General features: G+C 40.6%; 1 protein-coding gene across 3 annotated transcripts; it reads left to right on the forward strand.

Moving 5' to 3' along the window:
- The first annotated feature begins 745 nt into the window (after positions 1-745).
- Positions 746-23,005, forward strand: smarca4b (SWI/SNF related BAF chromatin remodeling complex subunit ATPase 4b). Of its 3 annotated transcripts, none has more exons than XM_079262189.1 (34): positions 746-811; positions 1,390-1,643; positions 2,716-2,848; positions 3,471-4,028; positions 4,177-4,275; positions 4,557-4,815; positions 5,850-5,976; positions 6,102-6,275; positions 6,383-6,556; positions 6,644-6,817; positions 6,974-7,021; positions 8,175-8,305; positions 9,442-9,511; positions 9,599-9,708; positions 9,792-9,939; positions 10,993-11,156; positions 11,260-11,326; positions 11,398-11,508; positions 11,989-12,231; positions 12,318-12,431; positions 13,410-13,517; positions 14,831-14,917; positions 14,998-15,044; positions 15,129-15,295; positions 15,395-15,558; positions 16,444-16,704; positions 16,788-16,865; positions 16,979-17,197; positions 17,319-17,581; positions 19,202-19,310; positions 19,410-19,511; positions 20,011-20,143; positions 20,509-20,648; positions 21,094-23,005. In XM_079262189.1, the coding sequence occupies exons 2-34, from the start codon at positions 1,428-1,430 to the stop codon at positions 21,127-21,129; spliced, it is 5,034 nt and encodes a 1,677-aa protein (XP_079118315.1). In that variant the 5' UTR covers positions 746-811; positions 1,390-1,427; the 3' UTR covers positions 21,130-23,005. The 3 variants fall into 3 exon arrangements, with proteins under 3 accessions (XP_079118315.1, XP_079118316.1, XP_079118317.1); XM_079262190.1 differs by having other exon boundaries at positions 9,442-9,499; XM_079262191.1 differs by lacking the exons at positions 17,319-17,581; positions 19,202-19,310; positions 19,410-19,511; ... (1 more) ...; positions 20,509-20,648; positions 21,094-23,005 and having other exon boundaries at positions 16,788-17,168.
- The last annotated feature ends 1,587 nt before the right edge of the window (positions 23,006-24,592 follow it).

A 24,592-nucleotide genomic window follows, 5' to 3' on the forward strand; every position in this document is an offset into this window, starting at 1 on the left:
TTCATGATGTATGTCTGCATTTTGCAATAAAAAATATTTGCTCTAAGTGATATCTCCTGATTAAACTATTACACTTTCCCACCAAATTATAAGAAAATAAGCTAAAAATGAAAACACAAGCAGTGATTAATAAGTGATGTGCTGTATTAAAACAAGTCTTCATCAGACTAGAATGTTGGACCTGAAACTATTAAACAATCAGACACGTGTGGACAACTACACCGGATTAAACATGCAGTGGCTTTGAAGGGTGAGATCAGATCTTTTGTGACTTTATAAGTGTCACAGGAGCCATGTAACGAAGATCAGGAGGTTTTGCTGCAGTTTGGTTTGTTTATTTCAGGTGCTAGGTAAAGTATTTATAAGCAATCTGTTGTTGTATTTGTACTGTGAGTATTTTGGTTGCATTTTAAAAAATATTTACCTTTTTTTTTTCCCCGTTGCATTTATAAATAGTAAACATAGATAAAGACCGGTTAAATGAACTGTTATTTGGACTTTAGCGTCCAAGTGGTTGCCATGGTATTTTTAAAAAAAAAAAAAGCTATTATTTGTTTTCCTAATTTATTCATTTTTCTTTTTTTTTTCTTCTTAAAACTACAGTGTTATTTTTCAAATAATTACTTTAATAATGATAATTGTTGAGGGTTTTTATTATTATGTCGGTGAAGCGGAGGCCAAGGCGTCGCTGCGCACGCATGCGCGCTGTTGGACAGCCGTGACTAGACATTCGGTCATTGGAGCGGTGGAGGGGGGCGCTCGAGCCACGTCGGTGAAACAAATCAACGCTTGAAGGCAGATTACAAAGAGGGTGAGTGGACTAATTGCGAAAACCGCTGTGTCTTCTTTCATCTCCCCTAAAAATCAGCTCGGGAGCGCAGAGATTCCGCTTAGACCGCCTGTCCTGTTGATGCGGGTAGGTCGGTCCGCACAAGCACAGTCCGCCATTCCCCCCATTTTTGATATTTAACAATTCATCCTTTCATGGACAGAGTGAGGAAATTCTCAGCAGCAGGGACTCATGTGCATAATTGACGGTGTGTCCTACATGCTCAGCTCCAGCTCGGCGTTAAACCCGCAGCTGGAATTGCATTTGCGCACGAGGAGGTTTTTGGTGCAGCGCAGTAGCAGAATGGAGAATTTACATCTCATGTGTTTGACAAAATTCACTCTTTCCTGCAAGCATTTTGCACCCACAACTGAAGTCAAATATGCAGCTTGAGTGTCTTGATGTATTTTTTTTTTCCTTTTAAAATCCTCCAATCGAGACATTCATGAGCTTTTATTATTTGGACCATAACTTGATTAAATCAAGCAGGTATGGAAATTGTCACTCCTTTGAGGTTTGCATCTATAAATTCCTTTTCCATTTTCTCCATTCTCTCCCAGGTCCCTGCTGCTCATCTAGGAGCAGGAGATCCAGGTCAATGTCAACGCCAGATCCTCCCATGGGGGGCACGCCTCGCCCTGGTCCTTCCCCTGGTCCAGGTCCATCCCCTGGTACTATGCTGGGACCTAGCCCCGGGCCCTCCCCAGGGTCCTCTCATAGCATGATGGGCCCCAGCCCCGGTCCCCCTTCGTCTGGACACTCCCAGCCAGGGCCCTCTGGATATGCCCCAGACAGCATGCATCCTCTCCACAAAGTAAGGACATCAAACTCCAACAATGTGCTGGAGTTGAATGTGTTTACTGCAACTAGTGCAGAAACGGTGGACTTGTTACATTCAGACTGTAAGCATAGTCTAACATGCAGCCACCCTCATCATATCCAGCATTAACATTTAGCTGCTGACACACAGCTGAAGCCGTGAGCGCTTTAGGCTACAAGTGTAAATTCAAACAATACTTAAGGTGCAGATGCCTGAGGGTATTTACATCCAAAGTTTTAGATGAAAAATGTTTGTTTTCATCATATTTTCATTTCAACAAATAAAAATATGATTTCTTAAGGATAATCCTTTACAATTATTGTCCGCCTGAGGTCTTGAAACAATCGATTTTATCTTTGAGATGCTTTGGCTGCAGCCATCTTCAGTTGTTTCTGTGTCTTCTCTCCTTGGATTTTTGTTCAGATTAATCTGAAATCGGATTGTTGACTCAGCCTCTGCACATCTTTTCCCTTTATGCACGTCATAATTTGTGCAGCTGCTTCTCTTACATCATCAACACACACTCATGACCCCGTGCCCCTGGAAGCCAGGGATGCCCGGATAAATCACACTTCCCCCAGACACCAGATGGTGACAGATACTGATATGTGTGGGTGGTATTGTGCACAATTTCTGGTGATACACAGAAACTTTTAGTGTAGTTCATTTACAGCAGTGTCACTTTAATTCTGTCCTAATCCTGCTGTCAGAGTTAGACTGAGCCAAACTATTTTGGTTTGAATTTGGAAAGCAGCTCCTGCAGCTGCGAACCTGAATGTATGAACATCTCAGGCATTATTTACATCCCTCATTTGTAGTCGAGAACAAGATCATCAAACATCTTAATGTAAAATAAAAGATCAGTCAGAAATTAAAGTTATTGTCAGGTTAAAAATAGCAATACTGCAGTTTGAAAACAAGGATTTTTCATAAAGAAAGTCAGTAAGTTGTGCAACTGTGAAGTAATTAAGTCAATTTCTGGATAAGATTAACCTAATCACGCTGTTTTATGACTTGTAATTGCAAACAAATAGTTCTATTTCAGTGTTGTTTATTCCTCCTACAGCCAATGGAGGGCATGCATGAGAAGAGCTTGACTGAGGACAGCCGCTTCAGTCAGATGAAGGGACTGTCTATGAGACAGGGCGGCCACAGCGGTATGGGTCCCCCACCCAGTCCTCTGGACCAACACTCACAAGGTAGGAACGCCGCTTTATCTTAACCAAGTCCCTTCTTCCCAATGTTGTGTAAGAGCACAGTTGGTGTGTGGTTTAACCGTCGTGGTGTGACTCATGTGGTCAGACTGGCTCACAGGGAGTGTCGTTTCTGCCACAAGCAGCAACATGTAGTGTAAAACCTGGTTTTCAGACTATTTAAATACTTTTTGATTTAAAATAATTAAATTCACACAACACCACAGCTCAGATTAGCTCGTACCAGGAAGTCAGATCGTAGCTGCTGCCTGCTGGAAGATGCTCTGCTTGGAAAGAAAAAAAAAAAAACAGCCAGTCTGGCTTACTGTGAATTAGTCTTAAAAACCTTTTGAAATAGCAGTCTGGTCGGATTAAATTAAGGTTACGTAATGATTTTTGTTTTGTTTGGCGGCGCTGCAGACGGTAGAACACGGGCGGTTTTGACATTTTGAGAAATACTCTTCACTTGCTCGGCCATATTTATATGAAGAGAATGATACCGCTCTCATGTTTGTGTTACTGAAAGTCAGCTGGTTAAATAAAAGCAGGAGATGGAAAACATTTTGTCACGGAGAATTAAAAAGACTCAAAGCTTGTTGATAGTTGATTTTTTTTTTCGGTCTTCCAGGCTACCACTCTCCATTAGGTGGCTCTGACCATTCCAGTCCTGTTGCTTCAAATGGTCCCCCTTCTGGGCCTCTGATGCCATCATCTTCCTCCTCTTCTTCCTCTGCCGGTCCAGCCTCAGCACCTTTAGATGGCCCCAGTGCAGATCAACACAGCTTAGGTCCTAATAGCCGTTCTGGACCTCCAAGCAGTTCTGGACCAGGCCCCAGCCCTGGACCCAGTCTTGGTCCCAATGTCCCCAGCCTCGGTTCCAGCCTTGAAACTAGTGGCCCTACTGGTTCTGGAGGTCCTGGCGGCCCCGGTGGCCCAACCCCTTTCAACCAGAACCAGCTTCACCAACTCAGAGCCCAGATCATGGCTTATAAGATGCTCGCTCGTGGACAAGCCCTGCCGGACCACCTCCAAATGGCTGTGCAAGGAAAGAGGCCAATGCCAGGGATGCAGCAGCAGCAGTCCATGCCCAGCCTGGTTCCCGGTGCTGGAGGAGGGTCGGGAGGTGGTCCAGCAGGACCAGGACCAGTGCCAGGACCGATGGGCTCAGGCTACAGCCGAGCGCATGGTGAGCACGTCATGGCACATTTATACCTGTTTAACTCTGAATCAGATGGAAAAGTCCAGAAAACTCCTCAAGTTTTAGTGTTTTTCTCTGATTTCATATTACATTCACTACAAATGGAGCACTAAGCTGAATATTGTTTGTATTTTAGGAATGATGGGCCCCAACATGCCACCTCCGGGTCCATCAGGTACTCCAGTTGGAATGCAAGGACCAAATCCGAATGGACCACCCAAGTCCTGGCCTGAAGGTTTGTGGCCTTGCTGTTGTTAGACCCGATAAAACCCAGCTGCCTATTGTGTTGTTTACAGCACTTCTGTTAAAACTCAGCATAGACTGTGTGTTAGTGAAGGATAAAAGTATTTATAATCCAACTAATGTAAGAAAAAAACATAAATAATGATTTAACTCACATTTGTGCTTTTACTGCTCCAACTTGACAGAAGATCATACTTTCCTGAACATTAAAATTCATGATTATCACAAAGAACTGTGTTTATTTCTTCCTTCCTCCACTTTATCTTCCTCCAGGCCCAATGGTGAACGCAGCAGCCCCCTCCAATGCACCCCAAAAACTCATCCCCCCTCAACCCACTGGTAGACCATCTCCTGCTCCCCCTTCAGTCCCTCCTGCTGCTTCCCCCGTAATGCCCCCTCAGACCCAGTCCCCCGGTCAGCCGGCCCAGCCTACTCCCATGATGCCTTACCACGCCAAGCAGAACCGGATCACTCCCATTCAGAAACCCTGTGGCCTCGATCCAGTGGAGATACTACAGGAGAGGGAGTACAGGTACACCACAGCCCTCTGGGATGCACTTTTCCTCAAAGAAGCTTAACACTAGAACCGCCAAGCGGGTCATTTTTACCTCCTTGGCTCTTCAAACACTTATATCTCTGTTAAAATAAAATCCCTATTTCTCCAAATTCATCACTTTTCCTGAAATGGGTTCAGTGAACTTATTGTGAATTTTGGTGAGCGTGTGATCACAACAAAAAGAAAGCTGAGCATAAATATCTAGAACCGTCAACGGGGTAACTTCTCCCGCCTAATGAAATGCATTGTTTTCATCTGTCAGATGTTTTTCGCGCCACGCCCATTCACGCCACTCCTGGTTGCTTCGTAACGCACGTGAGTTTGACAGCTGTCAAAGATTGAGTAAGAGGGTTTTATGATTGCTGAATTTGAGAAATGGATGAATACAAGAGATATATGAATGCCAAAGAAGCTTGGTTATTATTTCAAGAACTGAGTGACGGAGAACTAGCTCTGGATGGCGGTGGAGGATTCTGACGAGACGGTGGAGGAATCAGTAGTTGGAGAAAGTCATGATCCGTCTCTTTTACCTGATAACGAGTCATCTAGTGAGTGAGAGGAGCTGATCACACATCGCCACATCACACGTCATGTTTGTATGCGAGTGAATGAAAAATAAGTTGAAGAGCAGCGTTTATTTATCTTACTGTAAAATTAATTAGAATATTGAAATATGTTATTTTGCTATTTAATATACTATGTTTTTACTGTTTAGCTAGTTTTTTTTTAAGTCTCAATTATAACTATCAACATAATAAATGGAATCAAACAACTTCAAAGAATCTTTGCGTTACTTGCGCTGTTGCAGCAGGGGGTGGTAAAAATGACCCTTCTTGGCGGTTCTAGTGTTAAACTCAAGCTGATCTACTGTAAACTGTGTTACCAGCAATATAGTGATTTAAACTTTTAAAAAAGCAGCATAAATCCTTCTTGCATACCACCAGATACATTTAGAAGAAAAGGCGTAAAGCATAACTGAATAAAAAACCTGATGTTGTTTTCTGGTTCAGGTTGCAAGCTCGTATCACTCATCGTATTGCTGAATTAGAGAACCTGCCGGGGTCTCTGGCTGGTGATTTACGTACCAAAGCTACAATAGAGCTCAAAGCCCTCCGACTGCTAAACTTCCAGAGACAGGTAGACGCGTCAGCGTAGACTGCTTTTTTTTCTTTTTTCTTTTTTTTTTAAATTAATCTTTTGAGGTCACTTTCAAGGCTTGTGTTTGTCCAGCGATGGTGATTCATGTTTCTGTGTGAACATAGCTACGTCAAGAGGTAGTGGTGTGCATGCGCCGCGACACGGCCCTAGAGACTGCACTTGATGCCAAGGCCTACAAGCGAAGCAAGCGCCAGTCTCTGAGAGAGGCCCGCATCACTGAGAAACTAGAGAAACAACAGAAGATTGAGCAAGAGCGCAAACGCAGGCAAAAACATCAGGTAGACGACAAACTTTAAAGTTACCTGAAATACTTCTTAAATGTCTTTCTTTTTTTTTTTTTTTATTAACTTTTCTCTTTTTTTTTTTTTGCCCAATCAACTTGCAGGAGTACCTCAACAGCATTCTGCAGCACGCCAAAGACTTCAAGGAGTATCATCGTTCAATCACTGGCAAAATTCAGAAACTGACCAAAGCCGTGGCTACCTACCACGCCAACACCGAGAGGGAGCAGAAGAAGGAGAATGAGCGCATTGAAAAAGAGAGGATGAGGAGGCTTATGGTAAAAAAAAGATGCTATCACTGTTTGCACAACAAATATTTAACAATCTAGATGTCCTCCTATAAATGTGTCCTTGTGTTTTCACAGGCTGAGGATGAGGAGGGCTACCGTAAACTGATTGACCAGAAGAAGGATAAGCGACTGGCCTACCTGCTGCAGCAAACTGATGAGTATGTAGCCAACCTAACAGAGCTGGTCAGAGCCCACAAAGCTGCACAGGCCCTCAAGGAGAAGAAAAAGAAAAAGAAGAAGAAGAAGAAGGTGTGGAATACTGGAATCACACACATCTTCTTGTCTTGTTGTAATGTTTAACTACCAGTGACTTTTCTGATCTGTATGCTGTTGTCTGTGACTGTTTTACACCTGAAATGTGCACATGATCTCCTTCTGGTTTAAGAACTTTTGCTTTTGTTGCAGATGGAGAATGCAGAGGGACAGACACCTGCCTTGGGACCTGATGGAGAGGTGAACAAATGTAGCCTTCAGAATGTAGTTAGAAGTTATTAGGTGATTATAAGAGAAAATAAAAGCACTCAAAGAGCGCAGACCCCTGCCAAGCCACTGTAAAAAATAAATTTGCTAATGATTGTATGTATTATTTCTGACTAAGAAGCTCTCAAGGCAAAATGATTCCTATCTTCTCATCATAAACAATCCTTTAAAAAAATTCCTGGATCCAGGCGGTGATCCATGTCATTTGTTCCTTATTCCATATCTAAAATTTCTTAAAAAGATTAAATTAAAAACCATAACCTTTTGAGTTATGTTGCCATCAGACAGACAGACAGAGAAACCCCCAGCGGCAAACACATAACCAGCACTTTGACTGAGGTGATAAACAGAAGCAGCAGAATGAATGCAGAGCTAGGTTTGACTATACTCCAACAAATTAATGAGAAAAAAATCTGGTAGGGAGGAAATAATCAGCTCCTCTTACTACAATAGGACCAAGTTAGGAGTACACATCCTTGACAAGATCCCAAAGCAGTGTTCATCTTGAGCTGCAACTCTTGTGGTGTTTTAAAACATTTTGGACATCGCTGCACTGAATGCACGGGTCCTCTACTGGAGCTGCATCAATGCCAGAATGACCCGATGTGTATTCATTATTGTTGAGCTCTGCAAGCAGCTGTGCAGTGAGCACATCCCAGACCCGTCACCACCACTAAGTGGGTTCAGCATGCCAACAATGTGGAGCCTGGCAAAGAGGACAAATTGTAGTGTGAAAAATAACAGAGCTGTGAGAATATGCATGAAGTGCTGGAACACGATCCGTGTAAAGTGTGTGTGCTAAACGTCAGGATTTTGTCACTTTATGTGTGTTCTTTATTCATTTTAATGATTTTTTCAACCCTTCCACAAAGATTTGTTATACATTTTAGCCACACCATTTTCTACTTTAAAACAGCATTTCAAGTACTGGTAGATGGAGTTTGTACATTTAAATAGCAGCCAACACACATGCTGGATGCACCACACCCTACTCCAGCAGTCATAGTGAGCAAAACCTCCTTTATTATATGTTTATAACACAACATGGCTGTCTTGATGCAAGACATCATCATCTTAAATTGACGAAGTAGGTAAATGAGTGCTAACTTGCCTCCTCTTCCTGCAGCCGCTGGATGAGACCAGTCAGATGAGTGATCTACCTGTAAAAGTCATCCATGTGGACAGTGGGAATATCCTGACAGGTGTGGATGCTCCTAAAGCTGGACAGCTGGACACCTGGCTGGAGATGAACCCTGGGTGAGAACAGATGCATGCATACTGCAGAGGAGAACTGGAGAGAAAAAATAAAATGTGGAAGAATCATTTATTATGGATTAATAAATAAATACAAAAGCCTTTCTTTGACTTCCCAACTGTTACCATGTTGGCAATTCAGTGTTTAATTTAGAAAGTTAAATAACTATCATACTAGAAACGCACTTAAACATCCAATAGCTAATATTCTTATCCATATGATTGTGTGTTAGGTATAAACCAACATGTTAACTTAATGCTGGGAAGTTAACATACTGTTTACAAGTAGTAAATGTCGTTTAACATACTACCTTTTTACTAGCTAGCTTTTACTTAGTCGTTCGCTAAGCATTTCCTATGATGCTAGCTGAAACCTGCCAACTTGCCAAGCTAACATCAAAATTATACTTATAGAAAGTATACTTATAAATTATACTTATACTTATATTATAATATTAAACTTATATTTGCCTGACTAGTTTAAGTATACTTATATATTATACTTGAAATTCTAGATTTTTGGATATTTCCCTTCAAGTTCCTCCTATGATGCGAGCTAATGCGCTAACTGGTTGTGAATTCGCTGACTAACACAGGCTTATTTATTTAATTGCACTGTGCAAAGTATAGAAGGGAGCTAAAATACTAAATGTAAAATTGCAATGCATCATGTAAGAAAAAGGTTTGGACAAACATATTAATTGAAAATTAATTTGTAGGGTTTCCCAGTTGTTAAGAAGCAAAGCATGCTACTTATTGGTATGGTAACTTTTATACATAAGTTTGTTAACAAGCAGAATATTGGATGTAAACAATCATTATACTGTTGCTGGTAATTGTTAAATTACTCGGCAGTGTCAGTTAACATATTAAAAGTACATGTTAACATGCTAACAAGCACTCACTGAACTTAAATACACCTGAAAGAGTTTAAACCGAAAAAGACTGAGTTGCAACTGGGATTACTGGCTAGGAATGAATGTACCGACATGGTTATTCAAGGCTTCACTGTAAATTTTCTCCCTGCTAGTCATTTTCAAGACAACGAATAAAACAAATGTCAAAATGTGAACTGTAGGATACCTGATAACTCTTTTTCAGTGTTTATTATTGAAGTATTCGTGCATGTTTTTGTGTAGTTATGAGGTGGCGCCACGCTCCGATAGTGAAGACAGTGAGGAGGAGGAAGAGGAAGAGGTGGGTTATATTGTGAGTCATATTTTAAGCCAACTTAATAGTCACTTTTCCATAAGGAGATAAAGCAACTTATAACTGACAAGCTACTTTATGTATCAGGAGGAAGAAGAGGAGCCTCAGCCTTCATCAGCTCCAGTAGAGGAAAAGAAGAAGATTACAGACCCTGACAGTGAAGACGTGTCCGAAGTGGATGTCCAACACATCATAGAGTAAGCTCATTATCAAACTGCTGGAACCAATTGAACTTGGCCAACTTTAAGGTGAAATAAAAGTTCTGATGTTTTGTGTGCAGGAACGCTAAGCAGGATGTGGACGACGAGTACAGCGGGGCAGCATTCGCTCGAGGACTCCAGTCGTATTACTCTGTGGCTCATGCTGTCACAGAGAAGGTGGAGAAACAATCTAGTTTGCTGATAAACGGACAGCTCAAACAGTATCAGGTAAGGACACATTTGCACAGAAATGCTCAACTTTAAGCAACTAGAATTTGTTCATCTGTCTACACTAGTTCTACTTCCATCTGTGGTTTGTATTAGGGCTGGGCGATTAATCGGATTTTAATCTCAGTTACGATCTGGGTTTTCAACTATCATAAAAATAAAAGGGTGAGATTATTTTTCTCTTTTCAGTTTGCTCTCCTGCTGTCTTCGGCTGCTAATCTGGCGTTGCAGCGCTGTGCTGTAAACTCCTCCCACAGCCGCTTTGCTTTCATTCAGACACTGTTGCCAACTTGGCCACTTTCTTGCTAAATCTGGCGACTTTTTTTGTTAAAAGCGCCAGAGAGACTTTTCTGGTGTTTTGGCGACTGACTTGAAGGCACATATTGTTCTGCAGTTACTGTAAGGAAGGAGCAGCGGGAGCCTCTCCCGTCCTAAAGCCCTCCCAGGCGGCCAGTCTCAGTCGGCTCCGGCTGCAGGTCGATGTAGAATAACTGCAGTAGGTTGTGGAAGTTCACCTAAACATAGTTTATACCATTGTCAGTGTGAACTGGCTGCATTATTTTCATATACATAGTTCGGTGAGTTAAACACTGTAATATCCCTCCGTTACAGGGCGTTACCATAGCAACGCGTTAACCAGCTGGTTCAGATCAGCCGTCTTTTAACAGGTGAATGAGAAAAATGCGCTGCAGCCTGACAGCGGTTGTTTGGCATAAAACGTACATCGAGGCCAAAATAAAATAGTTCCTATATAAGCGGTAAAAGCAGATTAAACAACTCGGAACCGTGCATTAGACGGTTATTATGCGCGACACGGAGTGGAGAACACTACGACGCGCAGCATTGTTTAAAAATACTGGATAATTGTGTTAAATAATCGTGATCTCAGTTTCAGTCAAAATCGTGATTATAATTTTTGTCATAATCGAGCAGCTCTAGTTTGTTTGGATATCAATTCCAGTTCAGATGTTTCTTATGTGTACAGTGCATACTCACACCTTGCAGATAATTAATACTGTATTGCATTAGAGACCTGCCTCATTTCTCTTCCAGATTAAAGGTCTAGAGTGGCTAGTGTCGCTGTACAACAACAATCTAAACGGGATCCTCGCTGATGAAATGGGTTTGGGAAAAACCATCCAGACTATCGCGCTCATCACATACCTCATGGAGCACAAACGGCTCAATGGACCCTACCTCATCATTGTGCCCCTCTCGTGAGAGTTTATCCCTTATAAGCAAACACTTCTTCACATGTCAACATAAAGATAATTGGTTTAAAATATGTTAAATTAAAACTAAAATGTTTCTTTTTAAAAGGACTCTGTCTAACTGGGTATATGAGTTTGACAAGTGGGCACCATCAGTTGTGAAAGTGTCCTACAAGGTTTGTTTCCTTTATTTCTTTCTTGAACCATAAGCTGTTTTTTTTCTTATTCATAATTTATTTATTTTTAGGGGTCTCCTGCTGCTAGAAGAGCCTTTGTGCCCCAACTTCGTAGTGGCAAATTTAACGTTTTACTCACCACTTATGAGTACATCATCAAAGACAAACAAATCCTGGCCAAGGTAAGCTGGCTAACACTCAAACTCCCCACAGCAGCCATAATATCTCTCTCTCTCTCTCTCTCTCTCTCTCTCTCTCTCTCTCTACATGTCTTCATATGAAAAGCTTTTACTGCTGCTGGTTTATTTTTATTTTTTTGCTTACTGGCTCCCAAAATCCCCTGACATTCTCTGAGTCTTGTCTGAGTCTTTCCAACCTGATCTCCCCACCCTGTGCTCTCTCCTGGGTCCTGCAACACGTTGACTCGTAAACCACGTCTCCCACTGTCCATCATGCTGCTATGCACTTATGTTGTCTTGTAGGGTTCCCGACTGTGCTGACAGGTGGGTCAGGCAGGAGTTCGGGCTCAGGACTTAGCCTGCTGTCGTGAAGACAAAGTGGACAAGAAATCCCCCTTTTATGCATTTTATTTGGTTGGTTGCAGTGCAGCACAACAGCAACATTGGAGCGTACGTGAGTTGTATCTTTCTTCTCGGCTGCAGATCCGTTGGAAGTACATGATTGTGGACGAAGGCCACCGTATGAAGAACCATCACTGTAAACTCACCCAGGTCCTGAACACCCACTACCTCGCTCCAAGGCGAGTGTTGCTGACTGGAACGCCACTGCAGAACAAACTACCTGAGCTGTGGGCGCTTCTCAACTTCCTTTTGCCCACCATTTTCAAGAGCTGCAGCACCTTTGAGCAATGGTTCAACGCTCCTTTTGCCATGACTGGAGAGAAGGTGTGCAGGATTAGCAGAAAGCATCCAAACAGCTAACGTTTTTATTGCCAAGTATTTATGAGAAATTTCTTTGTCTTCCTCTCGAGGTGGACCTCAATGAAGAGGAGACCATCCTGATTATTCGTCGTCTGCATAAAGTGCTGCGACCCTTCCTCTTACGAAGATTAAAGAAGGAAGTGGAGGCCCAGCTTCCAGAGAAGGCATGGCTCACTTCGGCACACAAACACAAACGTTCTAGATCCACACGACGGGAAAGAAAGCTCCATTTCAGCACGTCTGGTGTTTTTACATTGTTTATTTTATGGACTATTTTTCCAAAATAAGAGTGGCTTGGGTGTAAAATGGACTCATGGCACAGCAGGATGTTTACGTTTATTTCCTGATCAACACAAACAGCCTTGCTTACCTGTCTGATGGAAAATTGACATGATAGCGAGCTTTATCTTGAAAAATAAATAAGAGGAGACATGCACACTCAAAGTAAACAAGGTATTCAACGACTTCTGCTTTGAAATATGTTTGATCAGTTTGACCAATTACCCTTATTTATAACTGGTTTACACTTTTGTAATAGATTGCAGGGATTTTTCTGAAGATTTCTGTCAGGATAATGTGGCAAATTTGCAGCTTTGAGGTGATAAAACAATCATATCTAATTAATTCACTTCAGATTAGTTTATTTTCATACTACCAATGCAAAACAACCATTATTTCAGGGTACTTTATAAATTAAAATATCAAGTCATGTTCAAAACAATTTCATTTTTTTTCATCAATTCTAAATAAATTACGCCCAATTATTAGTTCATTTCCTTTGGGTTATTTATTAGAATATGATATTAATCCAGTACGTTTCATTTCAGTTTAATTGTATCCAGTTTAGTCTTATTTATTTTAATGGTATTCATTTAGTGCTGAGTCATAAAAATATGTCATGTTTAAGGAACTATTGTTTACATCCAATAACTCAGTTCAGCTTCTGTGCTGAGCATGCAGCAGTAGAGAAGAAAATTCTTACTGAAAATGTATTCTTAATGATTAATACATCAGGTTTTTGTTTGATTAAGGTTCTTCACCATAGACAATACTGTTTGTTTGCCTTTGAATTACACTGAAGCATGAATACAAAAGAAGGTCCTATGTCTGCCTGATAGACAATCTTTTGCTTCTCTTATCAGGTGGAATATGTCATCAAGTGTGACATGTCATCTCTTCAGAGGGTCCTGTACAGGCACATGCAAGCCAAGGGGGTCCTGCTCACTGATGGATCAGAGAAAGACAAGAAGGTGAAAGCAGAAACAAACAAACATTAAACATGCAGCTTCAACACAGTATATATTCCATTTTATAAAAAGTTTATTTCAGGGATGTTTGACGTTGGCTTCTGTACTGACATTCTGATTTTGTTCAACTCTTAATTTCTGATATCAGCTGATACATTTTTTAAGTGAGTTGTGCCAAACATACAACAGCTGGAAAAGTAAACATACATTCAAATTTTGTCATTTTGAGTTAGAGGACTAGCTGAATAGTTTGATATTTACAATTATAATTAGATTTATTGTCATTGAGCCAGCATCCCGGCACAACAGAATTCATTCTAGTACAACTTCTCCAAAAGTAGACCAAACTATATATACATATATATATATATATATATATATATATATATATATATATATATAGTATACATATGTATATATATATATATATATATGTATACATATGTATATATATATATATATATATATATATATATATATATATATATATATATATATATATATATATATATATATATAATAGGCTTTAGCAATACACTTTTGTCCCAATTCAATGCAGATTTTTTGGGTGGCGATTCAATTTAAATTGCAATTCTCATAATTCTTCAATATTACTGATTTTTGTCGACTATAAACAACAAAAAATGTATAAAACTTTTTTCTGCACGTCATTTTTCTTGATTTCAATAAGGAAAAAACACAGTAGCCAGACCATCATTCTACTGCTATAATGACCAAGAAGACAAATAAAAAGATCAATAAAAACAATAAAAGTTTCAAAATGGATTATTTTATTTTTTTATTTTTTATTTTTAAAGTAGATTCTTTTAGCAGATAAATTAATTTTAAAATTTTGAAGCAAAAAATCCCACTTTTCAATGTTTTGATTCAATTTTTCCACCCCTAATATTTATATGTGGGAATATTCATTCATTCATTCATTCATTCATTTTCCGAACCGCTTAATTCCAATTCAGGGTCGCGATGTGGGAATATAATATGTGCATATTGTCTAAAGGTTGTGTAATTTAAAAAGTAAAAACCAATATCGGTTATTTCTGATACTACATTTTATTACCGATAATACTGGTACATCTCTAGTTTATTTTAACTGTTTCTAATAATGAATCCATGTTGCTTTGACAGTACATGAAAACTATTTAACTAAAAAGAAGCTTTTAAAGATTTTTTTTTTTACCAATTTTTATATAAATTTTGATTGACTTCTATTTATTTCGCTTGCAACTCACAAAAACATAGTGAAGGGAGCGTCCTCTTCATGTCAGTTACCGTTATGTTTTCTGGATGCTAACCAGGGTAAAGGAGGCACAAAGACTCTGATGAACACCATCATGCAGCTGAGGAAGATCTGTAACCATCCGTACATGTTCCAGCAGATTGAGGTAAGACTGACAAAAATACACGTCACAGGTTGAGTCTAAACAAACAGTCCTTATTAATCACATTTAAACTGCTGTTGCAGGAATCATTCTCTGAACATTTAGGTTTCTCTGGTGGGATAGTCCAGGGGTAAGCACTTCTATTCATCATCGCATTTAGATCACACACATAAGCTGCCTCCTTTGTAACCACATCCACCTGTGTGTCTCTCAGTCCTGACCTATATCGGGCTTCGGGAAAGTTTGAAGTGCTGGATCGAATCCTTCCAAAGCTGAGAGCTACAAACCACAAAGTGCTGCTTTTTTGTCAGATGACGTCACTCATGACCATCATGGAGGATTATTTTGCCTACCGCAACTTTAAGTATCTCCGTCTGGATGGTGAGGCTGTTGATACGTTTATCCACTTCTGTATGTCTTGCTTTATTTCTACCCTAAGTGGCTTTACGTCGTCTCTTTTCCACTTTCCCTGCATGTTAGGCACCACGAAGGCTGAAGACAGAGGAATGCTGCTGAAGACCTTCAATGATCCCGAGTCCGAGTATTTCATCTTTCTACTGAGTACAAGAGCCGGAGGCCTCGGCCTCAACCTGCAGTCCGCTGACACTGTGGTCATTTTTGACTCCGACTGGAACCCACATCAGGTATTTTGTTGTGACATTAACAGCCTGCTTTTCTGGTTTCTACAGCAATTTTTCAGCGATCGTAATGAATTTTATTTACAAATAGTGGAAATAAATCTGCTCTACTGGTTTGGATCCGTGAAACCAAAAGTAAGTGTTGGTTTTTTCATTACTGACTCAAATTTGAACCATTTTAACTAAAAGAAGTAGATTTTTAATCCTGGTCTAATGAAAATAATAGAATTTTCTTGAATAGATCTCGTATACAGGCGGCTGAAATGAGTTTCCTCCGCAGGGTGGCCGGGCTCTCCCTTAGAGATAGGGTGAGGAGCTCGGTCATCCTGGAGGAGATCAGAGTAGAGCCGCTGCTCCTCCGCATCGAGAGGAACCAGTTGAGGTGGCTCGGGCATCTGGTGAGGATGCCTCCTGGACCTCCCTGGTGAGGTGTTCCAGTCACGTCCCTCTGGGAGGAGACCCCAGGGAAGACCCAGGACACGCTGGAGGGATTATATCTCTTGACTGGCCTGGGAACGCCTCGGGATCCCCCCCCCCCCGCAGAGTTGGCAAATGTGGCTGGGGAGAGGGAAGTCTGGGCTTCCCTGCTTAGGCTGCTGCCCCCGCGACCCGACCCCGGATAAGCGGCTGAAAATGAAGATGAAGAATTTTCTTGGGTTTTCTTAAAGAAAATACTGGAAAGAAATAAAATAAGAATGTTTTTCCCGTGGTGTAAATTGTTTGTTTTAAGATAAATGAATAGAAAATAGTAATTTCACATCATTTTACCGCCTCATGCGTTTCATTACTTTGGCAAGAAATGGAGTTCAAGCGAACACACTCATTTTGACTGTAAAATAGTTAGTCTTACATGCGTTATTTTGTCTTTATCCACCCTCATCTTCTCTCCAGGACCTCCAGGCTCAGGACCGAGCCCACCGCATTGGCCAGCAGAATGAGGTGCGTGTGCTGCGTCTCTGCACCGTCAACAGCGTGGAAGAAAAAATCCTGGCAGCTGCCAAATACAAACTGAACGTGGACCAGAAAGTCATCCAGGCAGGCATGTTTGACCAGAAATCTTCCAGCCACGAGCGCAGGGCCTTCCTACAGGCCATCCTGGAGCACGAGGAGCAAGATGAGGTCTGGGGTCAAGAAGTGTGTCTACGCATGAACGTGTGTGCGTGCACCAGCAACACAGCATTTACAGACTTTGCTCTTATGTGCTCTGTTTGCCAATGTATGTTTGCTGTATTCAGGAGGAAGATGAGGTGCCAGATGACGAGACGGTCAACCAGATGATTGCCAGGAGTGAGGAAGAGTTTGACCAGTTTATGGTGAATCTTTATGTTTTTATTTATATTTTTGAACACAATCCAAATGTAGCAAATCCATTCTCCCACCATCTTTGTTTCTGTTTTTGTTTTTATGACTATTTTCCGACCTTCAGCGAATGGACCTGGACCGACGTCGTGAGGAGGCCCGTAACCCCCGCCGAAAACCTCGCCTGATGGAGGAAGACGAGCTTCCCACGTGGATCATGAAGGACGACGCCGAGGTTGAGCGGCTTACCTGCGAGGAAGAGGAGGAGAAAATGTTTGGGCGAGGCTCTCGGCAGCGAAAGGAGGTGGACTACAGCGACTCGCTGACTGAGAAGCAGTGGCTCAAGGTTGTTTTAGAAAAGAAAAGAAAACCTCCACGATATAAACTGCATTAGAAAACAACGTATCGTCTTAATTCCTCCTCCGTGATTGGATACATTTGCTCTAACGGTCCTGCCTTCTCTGCAGGCAATCGAGGAGGGCACGCTCGAGGAGATGGAGGAAGAAGTGCGCCACAAAAAGACCACCCGTAAAAGGAAACGGGACCGCGACCTGGATCTCCCCGGCCCGTCCTCCTCCTGTGGGAGCCGTGGACGAGGAGACAAAGATGAGGATGGAAAGCGGCAGAGGAAGAGGGGGCGGCCGCCTGTTGAGAAACTCTCCCCCAATCCTCCTCCCCTCACAAAGAAGATGAAGAAAATTGTGGATGCAGTCATCAAATACAAAGACAGGTGGTGCAAACTGGATTTAGACACAGATAAAGTTATTACAGATTATTAATGTGGTGCTTATTAACGGCACCACAAGTTCTGCTGACCTGTTTCGCTGAATGAGTAAAACATACATGATTTAATAAATAACTATAGTGTTTCAGTCATGATGACAGCCAGATATTCTATTCTGTTCTAAAGTCATTTAGTGTAGATATATCTACCCATATCTACCCTCTCGCCGCTACTGCCATGCCTGCATGACACCAAGGACTGCATGGCCTTGAGGTTGTTGGATTTTACTGAGAAAAGAACAGAGGTTGTAGTATTTGAACCAAATGGCTCCAGTGGCTCCTCCTCGGTTTATTCGAGTCCCTTTTCCAGCTTTTTTTTAAAACCTGCTGTCATTAATTTGGGTTTTAAACTGGATGTACAGATTAAATCGGTGGTGAAGTCGAGCTTTTTTAACCTTCGTTTAACCTGCATCTCTGCCTTCATCGCCTCCCGGCTGGATCACTGTAGCCCCTTTTATCCTGGTGTCGGCCATTCGTCTCTCTCACATCTCCAACTCGTCCAAAATGCTGCTGCTCGTCTTTTGGTTGGAGCACATAGGACAGATCACATTACTCCTATTTTAGCATCGCTTCGCTGGCTTCCTGCACATTTTAGAGTTCATTTTAATGTTCTTTTATTTGTTTTTACATCCCTACGTGGTCTGGGTCCTCTGTACCTCTCTGAGCTGCTTACCGCGTACTCATCAGCCCGGTGCCTCAGATCAGCTCCTTCTGGAGGCACCGAGGTCCAGAAGCTCAGAAGGGACAGAATATTTGCCGCTACAGGTTAGAGAAGCAACATCGCTGCCCACGCTGCAAAAAACAAGAAAAAAATATACAAAAATGAGGTAAATGTTGCTTAAATAAGATAAATTATCTGCCAACAGAACAAGAAAATTTGGCTTGTCAAGACTTCCCAAAAACGAGTAAAAATACTATTAAAACGAGGAATTCTCTGGCATAAAAACTAAGAATTATCTTACCTTTAAAAAATAAAAAAGCATATGTGTATCAATTTAAGATTTTTAATCTTACTTAGATTTCAGTTTTTGCAGTGCATTTATAAAACCCGACCAAAGACCCATTTTTACGACCCGGCATTTCATCCAGTATGAGACGCTTCTTATTCTCTTCTATTGATTGTTTTTAATGTTTTTCATTTTACTTTTGATTGCTTTTTTGTTGTTTTATATTTTATTCCTTAAACTTCTACTCTTCAGATCTCACTGCATGTTTTTATTGTTTTACTTCTTCGTTGCAGCTGGCGTTGTGTTAAAGGGCTCTAGAAATAAAGTTTTACTGGTTCAGAAGAAACGTTTGTAGCAGTAAAACTTATGCATGACATTATGTTTGACAAAACGATTTCATCACAACAATTTGTGGTAGAATATAACTTTATTTCTAGATGTTTCTCTCTCGTCATTTGCTGCTGTAGTTTCAGGTCAAATTAAAAGATGGGAAAAATAAAAGAGTGATATTAAAGTGGAGAAAAAGAAGAGATAACCTGATAGTTTGTACAGGTTTCTCTACACAGAAACGTAAATCTTCATCAGTTAAAACTGTTTTCTAACGTTGCCGTGTCCTGCAGCGCCAGCGGGCGTCAGCTGAGCGAGGTCTTCATCCAGCTGCCGTCTCGAAAAGAGCTGCCAGAGTATTACGAACTTATCCGCAAGCCGGTGGACTTCAGGAAGATCAAGGTTGCATTTTTAATTCCAGAAGCACTTCTCTGCAGTTGCAGTAACAACCTGAGATGTTGTTCTCTCTTACGTTGTGTGTGCTTTGTATCTTCGCTGTAGGAAAGGATTCGAAGCCATCGCTACCGCAGTCTAGGCGACCTGGAACGGGACGTCATGCTGCTTTTCCAGAATGCTCAGACCTTCAACCTGGAGGGTTCGCTGGTGAGAAGCACCTCACTTATTAGCCAGGACAGAAATAAACAGGTGTATGATCCATACAGTAAAATTCCTGTCCAGCAACGGTTCCAACCATCACTAATCCTGCTGAATTTAACCAGCTCAGCTCTACTGCAAGCTGAATTAGCCTGTTAGCAAAATCACCTGTTTTCAATGCACCAGTAGATCCAAAAACATGGCAGGACTTTTACTTTATGGCACCTGGATTCTACACATCTGGGAATAATCAACAGCACGCATCATATTTGCTGATGAATGTTGTTGCTTCTGATTTATGATCAGTTTCCCTCATTGGAAAACTTAAAAAAAAAAAAAAAAAATTCAGACAAAAAAAGCTGGATAATTGTTCCCTGACCCATTTATTGGTGAATGAAATTACTCGTAGACGCCAAACAGGAAAACATCTGTGGCTGACTTGCACCTGATGCTACCGGCTGTTTGTTCATCGTTTATGATAAGGAGGTATGTTTTATTGTGTGAGTAGATATACGAAGACTCCATCGTACTCCAGTCTGTGTTCACCAGCTTGAGACAGAAGATCGAGAAAGAGGAGGAAAGCGAGGGAGAGGACAGTGAGGAAGATGAGGAAGAGCAGGAAGAAGGATCTGAGTCTGAATGTAAGGATGTCCCTGTATGCTCTTAATTCTTTGTGTTATAACATAGGTGGTATTATGGGGGGGAAGGGAGTAAACAAAAAAAAAAAAGACAAAAAACACACCAAAAAAAGCCTGTAGCACTTCCAGGAAGGACCTGCGTCTAACTGGTTAGTCCACCAGCACCTTCCTACGATGTCCTCTACTGTCTGATTTCCTGCTTGTGTTGTTCTCACTCATATGTAAGTCGCTTTGGATAAAAGCCTCTGCTAAATGACTGTAGAATAGAATAGAATAAAGAGCTTTAAATCATGTGGTCAGAGATGAACACTGAGATTCCCCGCTCTTATTTGTACTGTAAACACGTGTGTGTGTGTGTGTGTGTTCAGCTCGCTCTGTGAAGGTGAAAATCCGTCTGGGGAGGAAGGATAAAGGAGGAGATCGGGGGAAAGGACGCAGTAGGCGAACTGGACGCACCCGAGCCAAACCTGTCGTCAGCGATGATGACTCTGAGGATGAGCAGGAAGAGGTGTGCATCGCGCTAAAATCATGCAAAGCGGTGGAAACCCACAAAACCCAGCGTCACATATACGATACTCACAGTTTCTGAGACATTTCGCATCACATTATGGTGGCAACTTTGCTGAAAGTCCTGTGGAACACATTCTGGACACCAGTAGTAACACCAATAATAATGAACCCCAGGAAATAGATTATTACACTGTAAAACATTTAATACATCACATGGTAGTAAATGGTAAAAATCCCTAAAAAAAAAGGGACAAATCAAGATGTTTTGATCAAAAAATTGGATATCTTCCCATTTTTTCATTGGTTGTGTCTTTACGGGTTAAAATCAAGAAATAAATTTGTTTTAAATTCAACTCGACTCAACTTAATCCAGTTTATCTTGTAATGTGCTTTGATTCAAACTAGTTCTCAACGTGTGTGGTCGTGTGTTTCCTGTTTTCCAGGAGCGCTCCCCCAGCTGCACCGATGAGGAGTCTTGAGCCCTGTTTATGATGAAAGGGAGGCATTAAAAAAGGGACATTCCACCAAAACAAGCACCATATTTACAACCTCAGCCAACTCCATTCGTTATTATTGGGAAACATGAAACAAGGAAGTTGTTAGTGTGTACAGGTGTGAGTTTTACATAGCCAGACCCAGGCTAGCACTGAGAATGATTTGGCTGGATGGCCTCGTCTTCTACTAACGTCAGGAAAAGGTATTTATATTGGATTGTTTGTCTTTAAACCATTCAAATTTAAATGAATCAGAACTAAAACCAGCAATGGATTTCACAACTGCTGCAGCTGAGAGGTAAAACAGACACAGACAGCAGAATTCTGTCCACGTACTCCGTTAATTTTAGTTGTTTACATCCACCGAGTCAGATTTATAACTACAGAATCATTGTTAAAGTACACAAAAATTCAGCACGGAATCATAAAATGCGACCTTATCTGCTTACATTTATAAAGGAAGTCACTGGAAAAACAACAACAGTCCAAAAGAAACATAAATATAAGTCTGTTGTGGTAACGTACTGCTGCTGAATGTACCAATGTGAAGGCAGAGAAAAGGATCTACAACTACTGAAAACTATTCGTGTAGATTCAACTGAGGATAGATGTCGGTAACGTTATGTTGATATGCCTTTTTGTGATATTATACTTATTTAAGTAATTAACTTGAAAACATAAATATAATATGTTGTGGTTTTAGGGATTTTTTTTTTTGTTGTTTATATCTTTGGTTTAGTTGTATGAGCCACATGGAAATCCAAGTATAAAAATGCAGAACTGAAGCAAAAACTGCAGCATCACTTAACTTTCAAAGTCTACATATTTAGCATTTATAAGCTGTGTGCAAACAATAAGAGAAATTACATCCAAGGCATTGATATGTAGTCGCACAAATACAGTGTGAGACACTTCTCAGTATCAATTAATGTTGGGTTTTGTCAGTAACTAGTTTTGATGCAATATTTCAATGCATTGTTTATACACCAAGTCTGTTTGCCAACAGGAGGATTTGCATTCAGTGAGGAATACGTAGATAAACACAGCTGCTTTATGGTGTTTAGATATGTTTTATTAGATGTTTGTGGAGCTTATAAATGATAAATTGGGGGTTTGATATAATATATTGGAATAAAAGCAGGCAATCTTTAACAGTAAGTTAGCTGAGTTAAACTAACTGTTTATTTGAGGATAAGTATGCTTTTTTTTTTCTCACTTTTGGGATAAACTTATCAAAATTCACCCTGAATTTCCATAATGAATAAAAACCTCAGCTTAGAAAAGTAAAAATACTGATTGTAAAGTGAAAATGTTTGCAGTCAGAGCTGTTACTTTACCTCCCACATGGCTAAAAACAAGCTCGTAGCCACCTCTGATTCACTTTGGAGCCGTGTTGTGACAGTCGGCCGCTACGGTTGCCGAGGTGTGTGCACATAGATTATTTGTGACTGGGTCTCGCTATTAGAGATGGAAATCCACTCCGCTGTGGGCGCAGGGTGTTTCCAGACTTCTCCAAAGCTGCTTAGCACATCACCACAGTTATTTCAGCAAGCTTTAACAGAGCTGGAGCGAAGAGACTTCTCCAGTACTGTGTCTGAGTTACAGCTTAAAGCCTCCTCACCTTGCTGCTCCTTACTGGTTTCACTTCCACTTCAGAGCACCTGTACCTGCTGACCAAGCCTGAAACCTCATAAGGTTGCAGCTCATCGATCAACTGTAGCTTTAATTGCTTCTCTTTTTGTCATTATGTGGTGATTTTTTAGGATTTCAGAGCAGTTTCTTTTATTTTCTGCACTTTTTTTTTAGGTTTTTGCTTATAAGACAAAGGACCAGAGGGACAGCGGCTCCTCTCTGCTTGTGACAGCCTCCTGGCTTTATGGTGTTGGATATACTGTGAAGAGTATTTATATAATATAATGTCAGTGCACGTTATGTACAGCTTGCAAGTTCTGTACTGTAATTTTTTTTTCTCATTACAGTAGGCAACTAGAGTGAACCAAAGCATCAATGTTTTTCTTCACTGAATAATCTGAATTTGTCTTTGTTGTGTTGTGTCATTGTCGCTTGAACTCAGAACAAAACAATAAATTGTTGAGAGAATGTGACGTTGTGTGGTTTAAAATGAAATTTAAAGTATTTTTATTATTTTAAAGTAATGTTAGGCACCATGCTGATATGTCAGATTTGAAGATTTGTGTTTGAATTTCAGGAAAAAAATCATCTGATGAATAATTAATGATTTTAATGCAGATTAATCTGTTTTATGGACCCTGACGCTTCACCAGACTTTAATGTTAAAGGAATTGAGGAAATTAAGATTATTTATTGTAATAATAATAATAATAAGAAGAAGAATTTAAATAAGTTTATCTTTAAATGAACTTGGCTTTAAATTTAAGGTAAATTTAACTTTCCTGTGTTGTAAGATGTAATGACCCTGTTTCACCGCTAGGAGGCGTTCACTCATAAAGAAATAGGAAGTGTTTTCATCCCCATTTCTTTATGTACAGATTTTTAAGTGTTTATAGCATATTGATACAAATTAGTGTTTCTTTCTGACTGTTTAGTAATGTTTTTGGTTCCTTAGGGTCATTTCTGTGTAGGTTAATACCAAGAACTGCCCGTACAAAATGAATTTACGTGATAAACAACATTGACAGGCACCCTTTTATATTTGTTTACATTTTACATGAAGTAGAGTGGACTGGCTTAGAGAAAAAAAAAGCCAAACGTTCCTCAACAGGCAGGTTAGTGTTTGAGGTCAAACAGAGAAGAGAGAGCGAGGGATGAATTCAGTTTCCTGGTTTCTAGGAAACAACGCCCCCCCCCCCCCCCCAGAGTAACCAAAAACCACTTGCTACCATCTGTATGCTCAAACTTCCTCACAAACACAGAAGCATCGACTGTTCACAGGAACCGAAAAAAACGTCCAGTAGTAGAAGTTACTACTTCATTAATCTCAGCTTTACTGTTCAAACATTTACTCAAATTAGTCATAAATGTGATTTTTTTTTCTTCCTTTTCTTTTTTAGGATACAAAGCAGAGTTTTGTGTTTGTAAGATCCCGCTTTCCCCAAGTTTAATGTCCTCATTTGCAGTTTTAGAAAAAGAAAACACAAATCTAATGGCTCCTTATTTTGCTTATGCTTCATTTTCCCCTTAAATGTTCATGAAATTCAGCTTGAAATGAAGTTTTATAGTCATTCTAAGGAGAAGTGACCCTGAACACATCACTGTCACCTTGGCTGAGTTCCCCCTGCAGCTTCATTAGAACCAGACTTCTGCTTCATCATTGTGTGCATAAAATATCTAACAAAGGAAGTTTGCAGCAGAGATGTTGCTCATGATGCACAGCTTCTAAAGCAGGTTTTTAAGTAACAGACTCGACTCACGCCGAGACCTTTCACCTTGCAGCCATAAAGATCAAACATGTCCTGATGTTGCGTCT

Source organism: Telmatherina bonti (assembly GCF_933228915.1).
Source record: "Telmatherina bonti genome assembly, chromosome: 3".
Lineage (NCBI taxonomy): Eukaryota > Metazoa > Chordata > Actinopteri > Atheriniformes > Telmatherinidae > Telmatherina > Telmatherina bonti.